This window comes from Bufo bufo, chromosome 3 (genome assembly GCF_905171765.1).
Source record: "Bufo bufo chromosome 3, aBufBuf1.1, whole genome shotgun sequence".
Taxonomy (NCBI): Eukaryota; Metazoa; Chordata; class Amphibia; order Anura; family Bufonidae; genus Bufo; species Bufo bufo.
The window spans coordinates 504,636,873-504,653,478 of NC_053391.1; the positions used below are offsets into that span (position 1 = coordinate 504,636,873).

The window sequence follows — 16,606 nt, forward strand, 5'->3', positions numbered from 1 at the left end:
TGAAACAGCCCTTAGGCCCCTTTCACACGGACGGATTAGGTCCAGATACGTCCAGGGTGTGTTCAGTGAAACTCGCACTATTTTGCAATAAAGTTGACTCAGTTTAATCTGCGATTGCATTCAGTTTTTTTACACGCGGGTGCAATGCGTTTTGATGCGTTTTTCACGCGCGTGATAAAAAACTTCAGGTTTAGACACAACATCTCTTAGCAACCATCAGTGAAAAACGGATCACACCTCCACTTGCTTGCGGATGCAATGCGTTTTTCACGCAGCCCCATTCACTTCTATGGGGCCAGGGCTGCTTGAAAAACACAGAATATAGAACATGCTGCGATTTTCATGCAATGCAGAACTGATACGTCAAAAACAACGCTCATGTACACAGACCCATTGAAATTAATGGGTCAGGATTCAGTGTGGGTGCTATTCTTTCACGTAACGCATTGCACCCGCGCGGAAAACTTGCTCGTGTGAAAGGAGCCTTACAATAAAAGTCCCCATCCATCATTACATTACATACATCCCCCACTTAGGTTAGTTTCACAATAGCGGCATGGACGTCGCCAGGCTGTTCCCTCATGTGAACAGCTTGTCGGATCCGTCCTGCCGCTAGTTTACGTGTGGCCCCATACTACAGCTCCATCACCATTGACTTTCAAGGGATCGTGGCGTTATTCCTGGGCATGAACATCTGCAAACCATGCCGACATGTTCTAGTTTTATTCTGTGCACCTCTCAGCATGGTTTATCGTTGTAGCCTTGGTATGACGCCCCGTTCCCACTACAGTCAATGGGTCCGGAGCGGTATTCCTGAGCCACACGTACACTAGCGGCAGGACGGATCCGAGGTTCCAGAGCTCTCTGCTGCTATTGTGAAAATAGCCTTACTTAGCATTTATTATTAGTTCTGAGTTGTTTCTCTAAGGGCCCATTCACAAGTGCTCAATTTCATAATTAATTTTTCTGAACTGACTTGAGGACCCATTCATCTCTAAGGGGGCCGCAAGATGTGCGTCCCTTCTCCAGAAAAGCGGACCCGCACTTCTGGATCCACATATCAGTTCTTTAAAAAAAATGAACGAATATATTTTTGCACTAAATATAACTTCATCTTTTATGATGTCTGATTAGATATTCATCATTGTTGTAATAAGTATTGTTTTGCCATCACAGCACTTTTTATTTAGCAAGTATGTATGTATGTATGGGCAGCAAAGAAATATCAAGCACATGAACATTGCATATACATTTTCCTACCACACACTGTATACCACATACAAACACATAGTCTATTTATTAGATTTTATGTCTTATTGGTCTGGAGAAAAACTAAAAATTTCTTCCTGCCATTATTTGCTGGTTCATTTAGCGTTACCCAGGGTGCACCACGGGGAGGCGAACCAGCTTTACACCCCATACAGTACCGTCACTTCACTAGACAGGTACATCTCAGCTCAGCCGGCCAATATCCGATTGCTCAGACCCCACCCACAATCGCAATACAATCCGATCTTAAAACGTGAACATTAAATATAATATTTATACCTTCTAACAAATACTTTTTGCTGTATTTTGGATGATATTTATTAATAATCCTTGTATTATTGTCCTCAATTGAGGCCAAGAATAGTCATATTATATTATTGCCATTGATGTGCGGTCTTCAAAATGCGTCACGCACATTGCCGGTGTCCTTTTTTTTTTTTTTTTTGTGTGGGTGGATAAGAAAAACACATTACGGACGTTTAAATTGAGCCTAAATCCAAACGTTGTGTGATTACAGGGCTTCCAGTGCCAAAGGTCCGCCGCCGTCTAACCACGGCGGATTTCGATCTGGTGGAGGTCTCCGCTGGGGAGGAGGAGGAGGAGGATGAGCAGGCAGGCCCCTCCCACAGTCTTAGAGGTGCCACCAACCCACCTGATGTGGGGAATGTTGTGGAGGTGGCATCTGCCGAACCCGGACCCTCTGAAGGGCCGAAAACATCCAGCCCAGCTCCTGCTGAGGAGGATATGCCCACCCCAGCTCCTGAGGAAGACGATCAGGCGTTGGTCACCACCCCGCACCAGGAGGGTAAATATGTGCACACATCATTGTAATTATGTATACATCACATATTTAGAAACATTAACCCTCAGTACCCAATGCCCATTTTTACTTTAACGCTAATTTAAATTTTTTTTACAGACACCTAACACTGTCTGGCTATCTATTTAGGTACCGTATTACACTAATACAGGCACAGCAGTAATGACAGATTTAGCTGAATATAAATGTGAGGCCTATTTTTTTTGCGCTGTGTGACAGGTATACCTTTAATCACAGAATTAGACTTGGATCTGCACTGTAGCGTGTGTGTTAAGTTTTGCAGAATGACACTATCAGCACCTTGAATCTAATATACCCTTTTAGGGATAGATTTAAAGTAGGCCTGATACAGCAGAAACCACTAATTTTGAGAATGGCAAATTTGGGAATAGTTTTTCAACCCAGAACAAAAACTGTGCTTTTATGGTCACTACAAATAACTTGACCAGCTAAAACTGTACAGATTTGGATGAATATAAATGTGAGGCCTATTTTCTTGGCGCTGGGTGACAGGCTCAACTTGCCCCTGATGTAGTATATGTGCAAAAAATAACCACACTATTGATGGTTAAATGCACTTGATTAAAGCTTGACCTTGATGTAGGATATAGCAAAAAATAACCACACTATTGATGGTTAAATACACTTGGTGGTAGCTTGTGCTGGCGCACCACAAGCCACAAAATGGCCGCCGATCACCCCAGAAAAAAGTGACTGAAAAACGCTCTGGGCAGCCTAAAAACACTGAGCGATTGAATATCAGCACTTCAATGATCCACAGCTGGAGATCGATCACAGAATGAAGTCTTTTGGCGGAGTTAATCTGCCTAATCTCGCCCTAACGTCGCAGCAGCAACCTCTCCCTATGCTTCAATCAGCAGAGTGACGTGCAGCGCTACGTGACCCAAGATTATATAAATGACTCTTATTGTTAATTGATATATTTATTTCTTGTGTTTTCATAACAGTAACAAAGAAAATTTCGGAAAGAATTGCTCTAATGAAAAAGAGGCAAAAGAAAATAAAGCAATTACGAGCCCAGATCCGCAAATCAATCATAATGGTTCAAGAATTTGAAGGCCAATATGAGGAGGACCTAAAGTACATTGCAAGCTTGCAGGAACAAATGCAAAAGTTGCCATAATTTAATTATAATATTTTTTTTATTAAAAAAGTTTTCTGAAGTTATATTGATTCCATACTTATTTTTCTATAAGGTTATGTTTTTGTATCATTTTAACTGCAGAGTTATCAGTAAAGGAGCCTTTAGTCCACGTTGAAAGTCAGCAGGGTTCGGACAGACAACAGCAGTAGGTACATCTTAATAGTGTAGTATAAGGCCTACACATAAATAATTTTTTCTTGACAGCAGCAGCAGGTAGTGTTGTATTATGAGGCATATACATAACAAATCAACTTGATCAAGACAGCAGCAGCAGGTAGAGCTAATGTATTCTGAGGGCTACAAGTCACCTTTAAATGTACAGCAGCAGCAGATATTTATAGTGTTGTATTATGAGGTATATACATAACAAATCAACTTGATCAGGACAGCAGCAGCAGGTAGATCTAACGTTGTATTCTGAGGCATACAAGTCAGCTTCATCTGGACAGCAGCAGTAGGTAAAGTTAACATTTTCGGTTGATTAGTAAATAGAAAAATCAACTTTATCAGGACAGCTGACGTGTTGTATAAGGACTTCACATAGCTACCAAAGGACAAACAACTAGCTTGACATAACTCTGTATGATCATGACAGACAGCATCTGCAGCTGGTAGATATTAAAGGTCGAGTATAAGACCTAAACATATCTCATCCTAACTCAGCAGGACAGGCAGCAGCAGGTAATGTGGATTCTCAAAAGGCTGAATGCTAACTCGCCGTGATCAGAACAGACAGCATCAGAATCCGCAGTAGTTAGATAGTAACAGTGGATTATACGGCCTACACATAACTCTCAATGATCAGGAGAATAGAAGCAGTCATTGCTAACGGTGGAGTATAATGACCACACAGAACTCTGAAGTATCAGGCCAAGATCAGCATGCAGTTGGTAAGTTAAAGTAGTATTCTAATTACTACACAAAGTTTGGCATAACTAAGCAGTAATAGAGAGTGTCAGGTTATAATATTGCAGCAGACAAAATTTTGTAACAGATGGGGCTGTGGAAGAGCGATTATAAAAGTATTTAAAAAAAGATTCAACACCCAACTACAGCATGTGTATTCATCGCTTATATATACACTGTTGTCCAACAAAAATAAAATATTTAGAGCAAAAAAAATGTAACAGTTCATTATTATTATTATATGCTATTGAAAAGCCCAATATAACATTGTACACTGCTCAAAAAAATAAAGGTAACACTTAAACAACACAATGTAACTCCAAGTCAATCACACTTCTGTGAAATCAAACTGTCCACTTAGGAAGCAACACTGAGTGACAATCAATTTCACATGCTGATGTGCGAATGGGATAGTCAACAGGTGGGAATTATAGGCAATTAGCAAGACACCCCCAATAAATGAGTGGTTCTACAGGTGGTGACAACAGACCACTTTTCAGTTCCTATGCTTCCTGGCTGATGTTTTGGTCACTTTTGAATGCTGGCGGTGCTTTCACTCTAGTGGTAGCATGAGACGGAGTCTACAACCCACACAAGTGGCTCAGGTAGTGCAGCTTATCCAGGATGGCACATCAATGCGAGCTGTGGCAAGAAGGTTTGCTGTGTCTGTCAGCGTAGTGTCCAGAGCATGGAGGCGCTACCAGGAGACAGGCCAGTACATCAGGAGATGTGGAGGAGGCCGTAGGAGGGCAACAACCCAGCAGCAGGACCGCTACCTCCGCCTTTGTGCAAGGAGGAACAGGAGGAGCACTGCCAGAGCCCTGCAAAATGACCTCCAGCAGGCCACAAATGTGCATGTGTCTGCTCAAACGGTCAGAAACAGACTCCATGACGGTGATATGAGGGCCCGACGTCCATAGGTGGGGGTTGTGCTTACAGCACAACACCGTGCAGGACGTTTGGCATTTGCCAGAGAACACCAAGATTGGCAAATTCGCCACTGGTGCCCTGTGCTCTTCACAGATGAAAGCAGGTTCACACTGAGCACATGTGACAGAGTCTGTAGACGCCGTGGAGAACGTTGTGCTGCCTGCAACATCCTCCAGCATGACCGGTTTGGCATTGGGTCAGTAATGGTGTGGGGTGGCATTTCTTTGGAGGGCCGCACAGCCCTCCATGTGCTCGCCAGAGGTAGCCTGACTGCCATTAGGTACCGAGATGAGATCCTCAGACCCCTTTTTAGACCATATGCCGGTGCGGTTGACCCTGGGTTCCTCCTAATGAAAGACAATGCTAGACCTCATGTGGCTGGAGTGTGTCAGCAGTTCCTGCAAGATAAAGGCATTGATGCTATGGACTGGCCCGCACGTTCCCCAGACCTGAATCCAATTGAGCACATCTGGGACATCATGTCTCGCTCTATCCACCAACGTCACGTTGCACCACAGACTGTCCAGGAGTTGGCAGATGCTTTAGTCCAGGTCTGGGAGGAGATCCCTCAGGAGACCATCCGCCACCTTATCAGGAGCATGCACAGGCGTTGTAGGGAGGTCATACAGGCACGTGGAGGCCACACACACTACTGAGCCTCATTTTGACTTGTTTTAAGGACATTACATCAAAGTTGGATCACCCTGTAGTGTGTTTTTCCACTTTAATTTTGAGTGTGACTCCAAATCCAGACCTCCATGGGTTGAAAAATTTGATTTCCATTTTTTAATTTTTGTGTGATTTTGTTGTCAGCAGATTCAACTATGTAAAGAACAAAGTATTTCAGAAGAATATTTAATTAACTCAGATCTAGGATGTGTTATTTTTGTGTTCCCTTTATTTTTTTGAGCAGTGTACAATAACGTAATTTATAATAGAAAATTATTGTTTAACACACATTAATTCTCCTTTGTGTGAACACACTATTACCTTTCAAATGTATTATTGAACAAAGCTTTAGATTACAAAATACAAATCTACATTAAAAATGTATTATATATAGAGTATCAACCAAATTTTAACAAAAAATAAATTGATACTTTTAAAAAAGTATCTTATTATAAAAAAATTATCCAACTATCCATACTGTGATCCTAATTTCAACCTCAATAAGACAATATTGCATATTAAAATTGTCTTAAGTTATATTAGTTACATTATTTGTAAAAATTGTAAAGATCAAATGTGTCTGAAAAAAATAAATAAAATTGACGAGTCAACAAAGAAATAACTAGCATGAATCAGATATAGTGTCCGTTTGTTAAACTGGACATGTCGGAGCATAGCTTCGTCAATAAAGACATCAACATGTGATGCAATGAGTAGAATCACTCACAAAATGGTGACATGGCTTCAGAATTATTATACTGTCAGCAGTTAATTTTGAAAGATTACAATCTTGAATTATATTACACTTGCATGTGAAAATAATCATTATATAATTGTCAAGAAGTAAGATTACATATAAATGTATATATCTATATATACATGTGGCAATAACGCTCCATTACCAAAACCCGATTACCACACGGATGAGTATAACGCCAGTAACACCCAACCATGTAGAGAGGTCAACACGGAAGCCAGGCATCCTTTCCAGGACAACCGACAACACCATGTTAGAACCTAAGTCCGTATTAAAATAATAAATAAAACAAAAACTTTTATTAGGTTTATCAATCAGTCTTGTACAATGTTAAGTGCACAAAACCTTTTGAAAATGGAAGCCCACATGCGGTCCCCACCTTGCTAAAGTAAGAACCACAACATGGACGCCAACAACCCAATTAAAGCTAAATTAAAATTTTTAAAATAAAATAAAATAAATTATTTTGGTGAATGAAGCGTAAAACCACATGAATGTATTAAACAAAAACGTTTTTATTCTATCTATATTCCAATCAAATTCTTGACAATATACGATGAATAGTGCACATTCGCAAATATTAAACATGAACACCATTTTATGAAAATAATAATACTCAATACTTGTCAAATTACAAGGGCTAATAAGTGGTCCATGCTGGTTCTCCTTTGCATGATCTTGAAAAAAAAAATTCCACAGTTCGATTTTAATAATTTACTATATTTCAGACACATTACTTGGCTGCATTAGGCCAAACAGTAGCAGTGAAATAGTAACGCAACAGTAGAAGGCTTACAAATCAAAGGGCCAAACAATTAAGGATAACTACTGAAACTACCATTAAAATAGAAAAATCTGTTGTCTAAAGGCCACAGATAGCTAAACTAAACTCTGCAGGAACAGGGCAGACAAAAGCAGGTAAATGTAAACACCATAGTAAAAGGTCTGCAGTATTTTCGCCTAACCGTGCAGGATAGGCAGCATCATAATTTAATGATAAAATTGAAGAATAAAGAGTAATTATAACTACATGTTCAGGATAGACAGATGCAGCATCAACAAGATGGAAGTTTGAAATGGTTGAGCATAAGGTCTAAACATAACTTGGCACAACTCAGTAGGAAATGCATAATCAACATTTAAATATAATGATGTAGTGTAAGGACTAAACCAAAATCAGCCTGATCAGCAAATTCAATAGCAGCATCAACAGGATGGAAGATGGAAAATGTCTAGTAAAAGGCCTAAACATAGCTCTGAATAACTTATCAGGACAGACAGCATCACGTTCAAAGTTGGCAGCAGCAATGTGTACTGCTTAATGGGAAACCAACAGGCCATGGTAAGCCCATAAATGAAATAAGACATTTTAGACAGCATCACGTTCAAACTTGGCAGCAGCAATGTGTACTGCGGAATGGGAAATCAACAGCAACAGGCCATGGTAAGCCCATAAATGATATATGACATGTCAGTCAGCAGCAGGTTCAAAGTTGGCAGCAGCAATGTGTACTGCTTAATGGGAAATCAACAGGCCATGGTAAGCCCATAAATGAAATATGACATGTCAGTCAGCAGCAGGTTCAAAGTTGGCAGCAGCAATGTGTACTGCTAAATGGGAAACCAACAGGCCATGGTAAGCCCATAAATGAAATAAGACATTTTAGACAGCATCACGTTCAAAGTTGGCAGCAGCAATGTGTACTGCGGAATGGGAAATCAACAGCAACAGGCCATGGTAAGCCCATAAATGAAATATGACTAGGGATGAGCGAACCCGAACTGTATAGTTCGGGTTCGTACCGAATTTTGGGGTGTCCGTAACACGGACCCGAACCCGAACATTTTCGTAAAAGTCCGGGTTCGAGTTCGGTGTTCGGCGCATTCTTGGCGCTTTTTGAAAGGCTGCAAAGCAGCCAATCAACAAGCATCATACTACTTGGCCCAAGAGGCCATCACAGCCATGCCTACTATTGGCATGGCTGTGATTGGCCAGTGCACCATGTGACCCAGCCTCTATTTAAGCTGGAGTCACGTAGCGCCGCACGTCACTCTGCTATGATCAGTATAGGGAGAGGTTGCAGCTGCGACGTTAGGGCGAGATTAGGCAGATTAACTCCTCCAAAAGACTTCATTCTGTGATCGATCTGCAGCTGTGGATCATTGAAGTGCTATTATTGACTTGCTCACTTTTTTGAGGCTGCCCAGAGCGTTTTTAGATCACTTTTTTTCTGGGGTGATCGGCGGCCATTTTGTGACTTGTGGTGCGCCAGCACGAGCTATCACCAAGTGTATTTAACCATCGATAGTGTGGTTATTTTGTGCTATATCCTACATCAGCTGCAGGCTGAGCCTGTGTCACCGAAGTGCATTTAACCATCAACAGTCTGGTTATTTTTTGGCCATATACTACATCAGCTGCAGGCTGAGCCTGTTTCACCCAAGTGCATTTAACCATCAACAGTCTGATTATTTTTTGGCCATAAACTACATCAGCTGCAGGCTGAGCCTGTGTCACCGAAGTGCATTTAACCATCAACAGTCTGGTTATTTTTTGGCCATATATTACATCAGGGGCAAGTTGAGCCTGTCACCCAGCGCCTAAAAAATAGACCTGACATTTCTATTCAACCAAAACTGCACAGTTTTAGCTGGTCAAGTTATTTGTAGTGACCGTCAAATAGGGCTGTCGAATATAATCGATGCATCGATGCATCGCGATTCGACCCCCGGCGATTCTGCATCGATGCGGTTGCTTTAAATAATCGATGCATGTTGATGACGTCAGCGTCGCGTCCGCCGTGCAGCCGAGTCGGAAAAAAGTTTTTGGGCGCCTTCTTTCCCGCCTTCCGCCTCCTGCTGACGTGTCAGAGGGGGTGGCCACAACATTGAGTGAGCCAGGTCTGACTGAGTGAGGAGGAGCCGGAGGCGTGGTTTCCGCGCATCTCCGGCTCCCAGTCAGACACTCAGAAGCAGGCGGCAGTGCGGACGTGCGGTGGCTGGCGGCGAGGTAAGTTCTGTCACCTATGAGTATGTAATATCTACCTCCAAAGCGCCTGCCACCTACACAGCATATACACCCACCTACCGCCTGCCACCTACACAGCTCATATTGCCGCTTCTCATACCTTTGCCGCCCGCGCCATGTTTCTTCTTTATTTTTTTCGGTTGTGTCTCTTCTTATTCTTCCCCTCCGTCTACTACAGTGGACGGAACTTTAGGTTCCGGGTCTATGAAAGGCGGTCAAACAGCGGCCCCTAGTGGCCAGTCTGGGAATGTCTACATTTATCTCACACTATTGGAGATTGCTCCCAGCAGGAGGTGATCCACACTGACAACTCTCAGCTAAGGGCAGGGATCTGAAACTGCTGGGGTGTCAGATTTACTGACAGTTACTGATCCTGCACCATCAGAGCCCCTTCACACATGTATCAGTCCCTACTGAGAGGATGGTTATTGTGGATACAATGTAGCATACACAGGATCTATCAACCTGAAACCTCCAGGACTAACATACTGATGGTCTCTCAGGTTCTTTCACACTTGCGTTTTTCTTTTCCGGCATAGAGTTCCGTCCTAGGAGCTCAATACCGGAAAAGAACTGACAAGTTTTATCCTAATGCATTCTGAATGGAGAGCAATCCGTTCAGGAGGCATCAGTTCAGTCCCTCTTACATTTTTTGACCGGAGAGAATACCGCAGCATGCTACAGTTTTCTCTCCTGCCAAAAATCCTGAACACTTGCCGGATCCAGCTTTAAACTTATATTGAAATGTATTAGTGCCAGATCCGGCATTAAAATTGCTGCATTGACGGATCTGTTCTTCCGATCTGCGCAGACCTTTAAATCTGTGAAAAAAATAAACACCGGATCCGTTTTTCCAGATGACACCGGAGAGACAGATCCGGTATTTCAATGCATTTGTCAGACGGATCCGCCTGACAAATGCATCCGTTTGCGTCCAGATTGCCGGAATCCTCTGACGCAAGTGTGAAAGTAGCATTAAGCACAGCCTCGAGCACCAATGTAAACTCTCTACCGCCGCCTACCATGTGCCATTTATAATGCTGGTGCCTTTGGGCCCCTCGGGGACCGGAGTCAGATGTAACTGCTACAGAAAGCTATGTCCCGTGTCCCCATTGTCTTGGTTTCTTTACAAGGTTCATAGAGGTCACCACCGGGGGGCCCATAAATTTTTTTTGCTATGGGGCCCAGTCATTTCTAGCTACGCCCCTGCGCCTGCGCAGGTGCCACGTGCCAGCCAGACTCTGCCACCTTGTTGTGACAGGTAGGTGACCATCACACAGATACACCACTCACAGAGACTGCAGCTGGTCACTGCCTGTTATTAACTTATTACCGTACCTAAAAAAAAAAATTGTGTCACCTCAGTCACCACCTGTCCGTTTTTCCTCACTCCTCAGGCTCAGTCCAGTCCACCACAGGCAGGAGGAGAATAGCTCCACCCGACCACCACCAGCAGCCAGCAGTGTTACTTTTTCTGTTGATCTCGTGGCAGGCTTTAGGCTTAGTCACTCAAATTCAAGACTTGTGTCATCCCTACTCACAAATTCACATAGATGCCTGGCATGCATTGCATTTGCTAGTAAATAAAAATGGCAGAAGTAGAACAAAAGGAACGAGAGATAAAAAATGCACCTAGCTTTTTAAAAGCAAACATCTGGGAACATTTTGGCTTTTATGAAAAAAGTAGGAATCACGAATTGGACAAGTCATACGCTGTGTGTAAAATCTGTCACACAAAAATTAAATATCTAGGGAATACTACTAATCTGAGAAACCACGTCAGCCGTTTTCACCCAGAAATGCTAAAACCTACCACCACCACCACCACCAAGGAAATGAACCCAGATCAGCCAAGAATTGATGCAATGTTACAGTCAACTTTGCCGCCCAACTCTGAAAAGGTAAAGAGAATAACAAAAGCTGTGGCAGCTTTCATAGCGAAGGACCTGCGCCCTTACTCTGTTGTGGAAAACAGTGGGTTTCGCTACCTTTTGAAGACGATAGAGCCGCGTTACAAGATCCCGTCACGAAGTCACTTTACAGAAAACGTCATACCTGCACTCTACTACGAAACCAAAGCTAAGATAATTGCATCAATGAGCCAAGCAAGTCGAGTCGCAATAACGTGTGATTCCTGGACTTCAGTCACGACAGAGTCTTATGTTACAATAACAGCACATTACGTTAGTAAGGACTGGCAGATTTTGTCGCATGTACTGCAAACGAGAGCCATTTATGAGTCTCACACGGGTGCTCATCTGGCAGAGCTACTTTCTCATGTTGTGGAAGAATGGCAGCTGTCCGATAAATCTGTAGTGCTTGTGACCGACAACGCGTCAAACATGATAGTTGCAGCTCAAGTTGGAAAATTCCCCCATGTGAAATGCTTCACCCATACACTGAATCTTGCATCCCAGCGAGCGTTGAAAGTGGCCACTCTCTCTAGGCTTCTTGGCAGAGTACGTCGGATATCCACATTCTTTCACCGCAGCACTAGAGCAAGCCACTGTCTAAAAGAGAAACAGAAATGTCTTGGCCTGAAGAATCATAAGCTGATAACTGATGTGGCAACAAGATGGAACAGTGCATACGACATGGTCGAGAGGTTCTTGGAACAACAACCTGCAGTCTGTGCCACCTTGCTGTCTCCAGAAGTCAGAAGAGGAGAGTCCGATCTCTGCACTCTAAACGAAACAGATGTGTCAAATGCAGAGGACGCCGTGAGTGCATTAAAGCCAATGAAGGATGCAACCATGCTGATGTCAGAAGAGCGCAATCCAACAGTTTCTCTCATTGCCCCTATAAATGCACAACTTCTCCAGAGCATGACAGACACGATGGGAGACACACCCATAATCCATGAGATCAAGAATTCTATTAGAACAGATCTCCAGAAGAGGTACAGCAGTGAGGCCGAGAAGAAGATCCTTCATACAGCCTCTGCACTGGATCCTCGCTTTAAGGGACTGCCTTTCATCCTCACAGATTAAGAAAGATTGGAGATATTTAAAGGAGTCACTGAGGAAGCTGCATCCTTGGAGGTAATTAAATTAATTTGAAGAATTCCATCATGTTTCTTCTTGAAACGACAGTAGCACAAGCACTACCACGCTTCTGAATCTGATGCGGTGCGGGAACTGTACTGTCCGTTTCCTGTGCTTTTTCATCACCCCATCAGAATCAAAGGCATTGACATTTGTGTTTTTACTTATTGTTTTTTTTCCGTTTCTTTTTTGTTCAAACACAGATTACATCAGATGAGAGTGAGAGGACACAAGAGGATCATCAAGTGCCTAGAAGAAAACAAACTCTGGAAGAAGAGGACAGTTCACCCATCGAAGACAACCATTCTCCACCATCTCCTCCCAAAAAGGCCAGATCGCTGCTCGTGAGTTTGCTGGGACAGTCTTTCACTGACACTGAAGGTACAATAGAACCCAAAAAGACCCCCTATGCCAAGGCTGAAGAGGAAATGGAAAACTATTGTAAAGCCCCACCTCTGCCTCTCACTGAGGACCCTTTGAACTGGTGGCGTGAGCATGAGGTCATATTTCCCCTCCTTTCTCGGCTGTCAAAGCAATACTTGTGTATCCCAGGTACAAGCGTGTCTGCAGAGCGGGTTTTCTCCACTGCAGGAGATGTGGTAACTGCAAAAAGAAGCGCCCTCAAACCAGACCATGTAGATCAATTGGTGTTCTTACAGAAAAATCTACATGTTCCCAAATGCTGAGCAGTGTTTTTAATTTTATAGATTTTGTTTATAGCATTGTCTCTGCCACTGAAATATTTTATTTCTCTGTCTCCCCTGCCAGACTCCCCTTTTCCCTTCCCCTCCCCTTTTCCCCCTTCCCCTTCTCTTTTCCCTTCCCCTCCCCTTTTCCCTTTCCCTCCCCTGATTATTCTGATTAATCAGAATATATGATATTATTCTAGCTTTTAGCAGCACTGGAGTGGAGAGGAGATGGAGAATGGTTTTCTATTATGCGACTGTCCGTCCGATCCATTTTGTATTTTTACACTGACGTGTTTTTTGGTGTTTTCCCAATGTGTCTGTCATGCTCTGTGAATTTCTGACTCTGTTTAGGGGTTTAACCTTCAACCAAAAGAATTCTGTATTTAATTCCAGACAACTGACGCCCGCCAAGCCACCAGAGGAAGGCAAATCCTTGAAAGAATAAATTGAAACTTAAAACCTGGAGTAAATCTTTATTGGATCACACAAATACACATTCACACAAACCAAAAAAACACACACCGACCTTCTGACATCATGTCTGACTATGGTGGCTGTGCCACATTGCCCGTCCTGTGGCCTGCCCTTTACCATTATGATTCAGTGAGGAGGATGTGTGTTTATTTTTTTTCTGGTATTCTGTGGTGTGTGTTTGTGATCCCATAAAGATTTGTCCAAGGTTTTCAGATTCAGTTGAAAATGTATTCTGTCAAGGATTTTCCAGCTTCCTCTAATGGTGGCATGGCTTGGCTTCAGTTGATGTATCGTGGTAGAGTGCTTGCTGAGTGCTCAGTGCAGGTAACGTTTTCTGTAAAGTGACAACTCTGAGAGCTTATAGCACTGATCTAGACGTACTACCCATCTGGTGCTGGTGGTGGTGCTGGTGGTGGTGCTGGTGCTGGTGCTGGTGGTGGTGCTGCTCCTGCTGCCAAAACAATCACGGTGAACCAGGAAGTTCTGCAACACAGACAACTTGAACACACTGTGTGACAGACAGTTTCTGACTGGCAAACATCACAGTGAGTGAACCTATAACACAGTCACTGACTGTGTTATAGGTTCACTGACTCACTGTGATGTTTTACAGTCAGGAACTGAAGTGCTCCTTTTTTTGTAGGTACTGTTTAATATTATATAATATATAATATATATTATATGGTAAAACTATTGTAAAACTTATAAACTAACTGCACCAGCCAGGCCAGCACAACAGTTTAATGTTACAGAGACACTGACAGTACTGTTTTAAATAAATACTGTTGTCTGCTGCACTGTTTTGTTCATTCAGACTTTGCTATATGATATGCAGGGAACTTGGTATGATTTGTTTAAATAGCAGATACAAATAAATATTTTTGTGCAATTTCTGACTGATTGAATTAATTTTTTGATGTAAAATTGAAAAACAAGGGGACTTGGGTAATAATCTTGATGCATCGTGATGCATCGCCGAATCGAATTGAATCGAATCGTGGACTTGATAATCGTAATCGCATCGAATCGTGAGACGAGTGAAGATGCGCAGCCCTACCGTCAAAGCAGACTTTTTGTTCTGGGTTGAAAAAGCATTCCCAAATTTGCCATTCTGAAAATAACTAGTTTGTGGTATTTCAGGCCTACTTGAAATCTATCCCAAAAAGAAAATCTTACATTGAAGTTATTGATAGTATCATGCAGAAAAACCTAAGACACACGCTAGCGTGCTGATAGAAGTGTCATTCTGTGATTAAAGCTATAACTGTCACACAGCGCAAAAAAAAACAGGTCTCACATCTCTATTCAACCAAATCTGCACAGTTTTAGCTGGTCAAGTTATTTGTAGTGACCGTCAAAGCAGACTTTTTGTTCTGGGTTGAAAAAGCATTCCCAAATTTGCCATTCTGAAAATAACTAGTTTGTGGTATTTCAGGCCTACTTGAAATCTATCCCAAAAAGAAAATCTTACATTGAAGTTATTGATAGTATCATTCAGAAAAACCTAAGACACAGGCTAGCGTGCTGATAGAAGTGTCATTCTGTGATTAAACCTATAACTGTCACACAGCGCAAAAAAAAACAGGTCTCACATCTCTATTCAACCAAATCTGCACAGTTTTAGCTGGTCAAGTTATTTGTAGTGACCGTCAAAGCAGACTTTTTGTTCTGGGTTGAAAAAGCATTCCCAAATTTGCCATTCTGAAAATAACTAGTTTGTGGTATTTCAGGCCTACTTGAAATCTATCCCAAAAAGAAAATCTTACATTGAAGTTATTGATAGTATCATTCATAAAAACCTAAGACACACGCTAGCGTGCTGATAGAAGTGTCATTCTGTGATTAAACCTATAACTGTCACACAGCGCAAAAAAAAAAACAGGTCTCACATCTCTATTCAACCAAATCTGCACAGTTTTAGCTGGTCAAGTTATTTGTAGTGACCGTAAAAGCAGACTTTTTGTTCTGGGTTGAAAAAGCATTCCCAAATTTGCCATTCTCAAAATTGTTGTGAACGGGAACAATGAGGAAAACATCTAATAAGGGACGCGGACGTGGACATGGTCGTGGTGGTGTTAGTGGACCCTCTGGTGCTGGGAGAGGACGTGGCCGTTCTGCCACAGCCACACGTCCTAGTGAACCAACTACCTCAGGTCCCAGTAGCCAGCAGAATTTACAGCGATATTTGGTGGGGCCCAATGCCGTTCTAAGGATGGTAAGGCCTGAGCAGGTACAGGCATTAGTCAATTGGGTGGCCGACAGTGGATCCAGCACGTTCACATTATCTCCCACCCAGTCTTCTGCAGAAAGCGCACAGATGGCGCATGAAAACCAAGCCCATCGGTCTGTCACATCACCCCCATGCATATCAGGGAAACTGTCTGAGCCTCAAGTTATGCAGCAGTCTCTTATGCTGTTTGAAGACTCTGCTGCCAGGGTTTCCCAAGGGCATCCACCTAGCCCTTCCCCAGGGGTGGAAGAGATAGAATGCACTAACGCACAACCACTTATTTTTCCTGATGATGAGGACATGGGAATACCACCTCAGCACGTCTCTGATGATGACGAAACACAGGTGCCAACTGCTGCGTCTTTCTGCAGTGTGCAGACTGAACAGGAGGTCAGGGATCAAGACTGGGTGGAAGACGATGCAGGGGACGATGAGGTCCTAGACCCCACATGGAATAAAGGTCGTGCCACTGACTTTCACAGTTCGGAGGAAGAGGCAGTGGTGAGACCGAGCCAACAGCGTAGCAAAAGAGGGAGCAGTGGGAAAAATCAGAACACCCGCCGCCAAGAGACTCCGCCTGCTACTGACCACCGCCATCTGGGACCGAGCACCCCAAAGGCAGCTT

The 16,606-nt window shown here is 42.9% G+C and overlaps 1 protein-coding gene across 1 annotated transcript; it reads left to right on the plus strand.

Moving 5' to 3' along the window:
* Positions 1-11,343: 11,343 nt before the first annotated feature.
* On the plus strand, positions 11,344-13,317 carry LOC120993872 (E3 SUMO-protein ligase ZBED1-like). Its single transcript, XM_040422342.1, has 3 exons — positions 11,344-12,451; positions 12,536-12,585; positions 12,792-13,317. The coding sequence occupies exons 1-3, from the start codon at positions 11,344-11,346 to the stop codon at positions 13,272-13,274; spliced, it is 1,641 nt and encodes a 546-aa protein (XP_040278276.1). The 3' UTR covers positions 13,275-13,317.
* Positions 13,318-16,606: the final 3,289 nt, after the last annotated feature.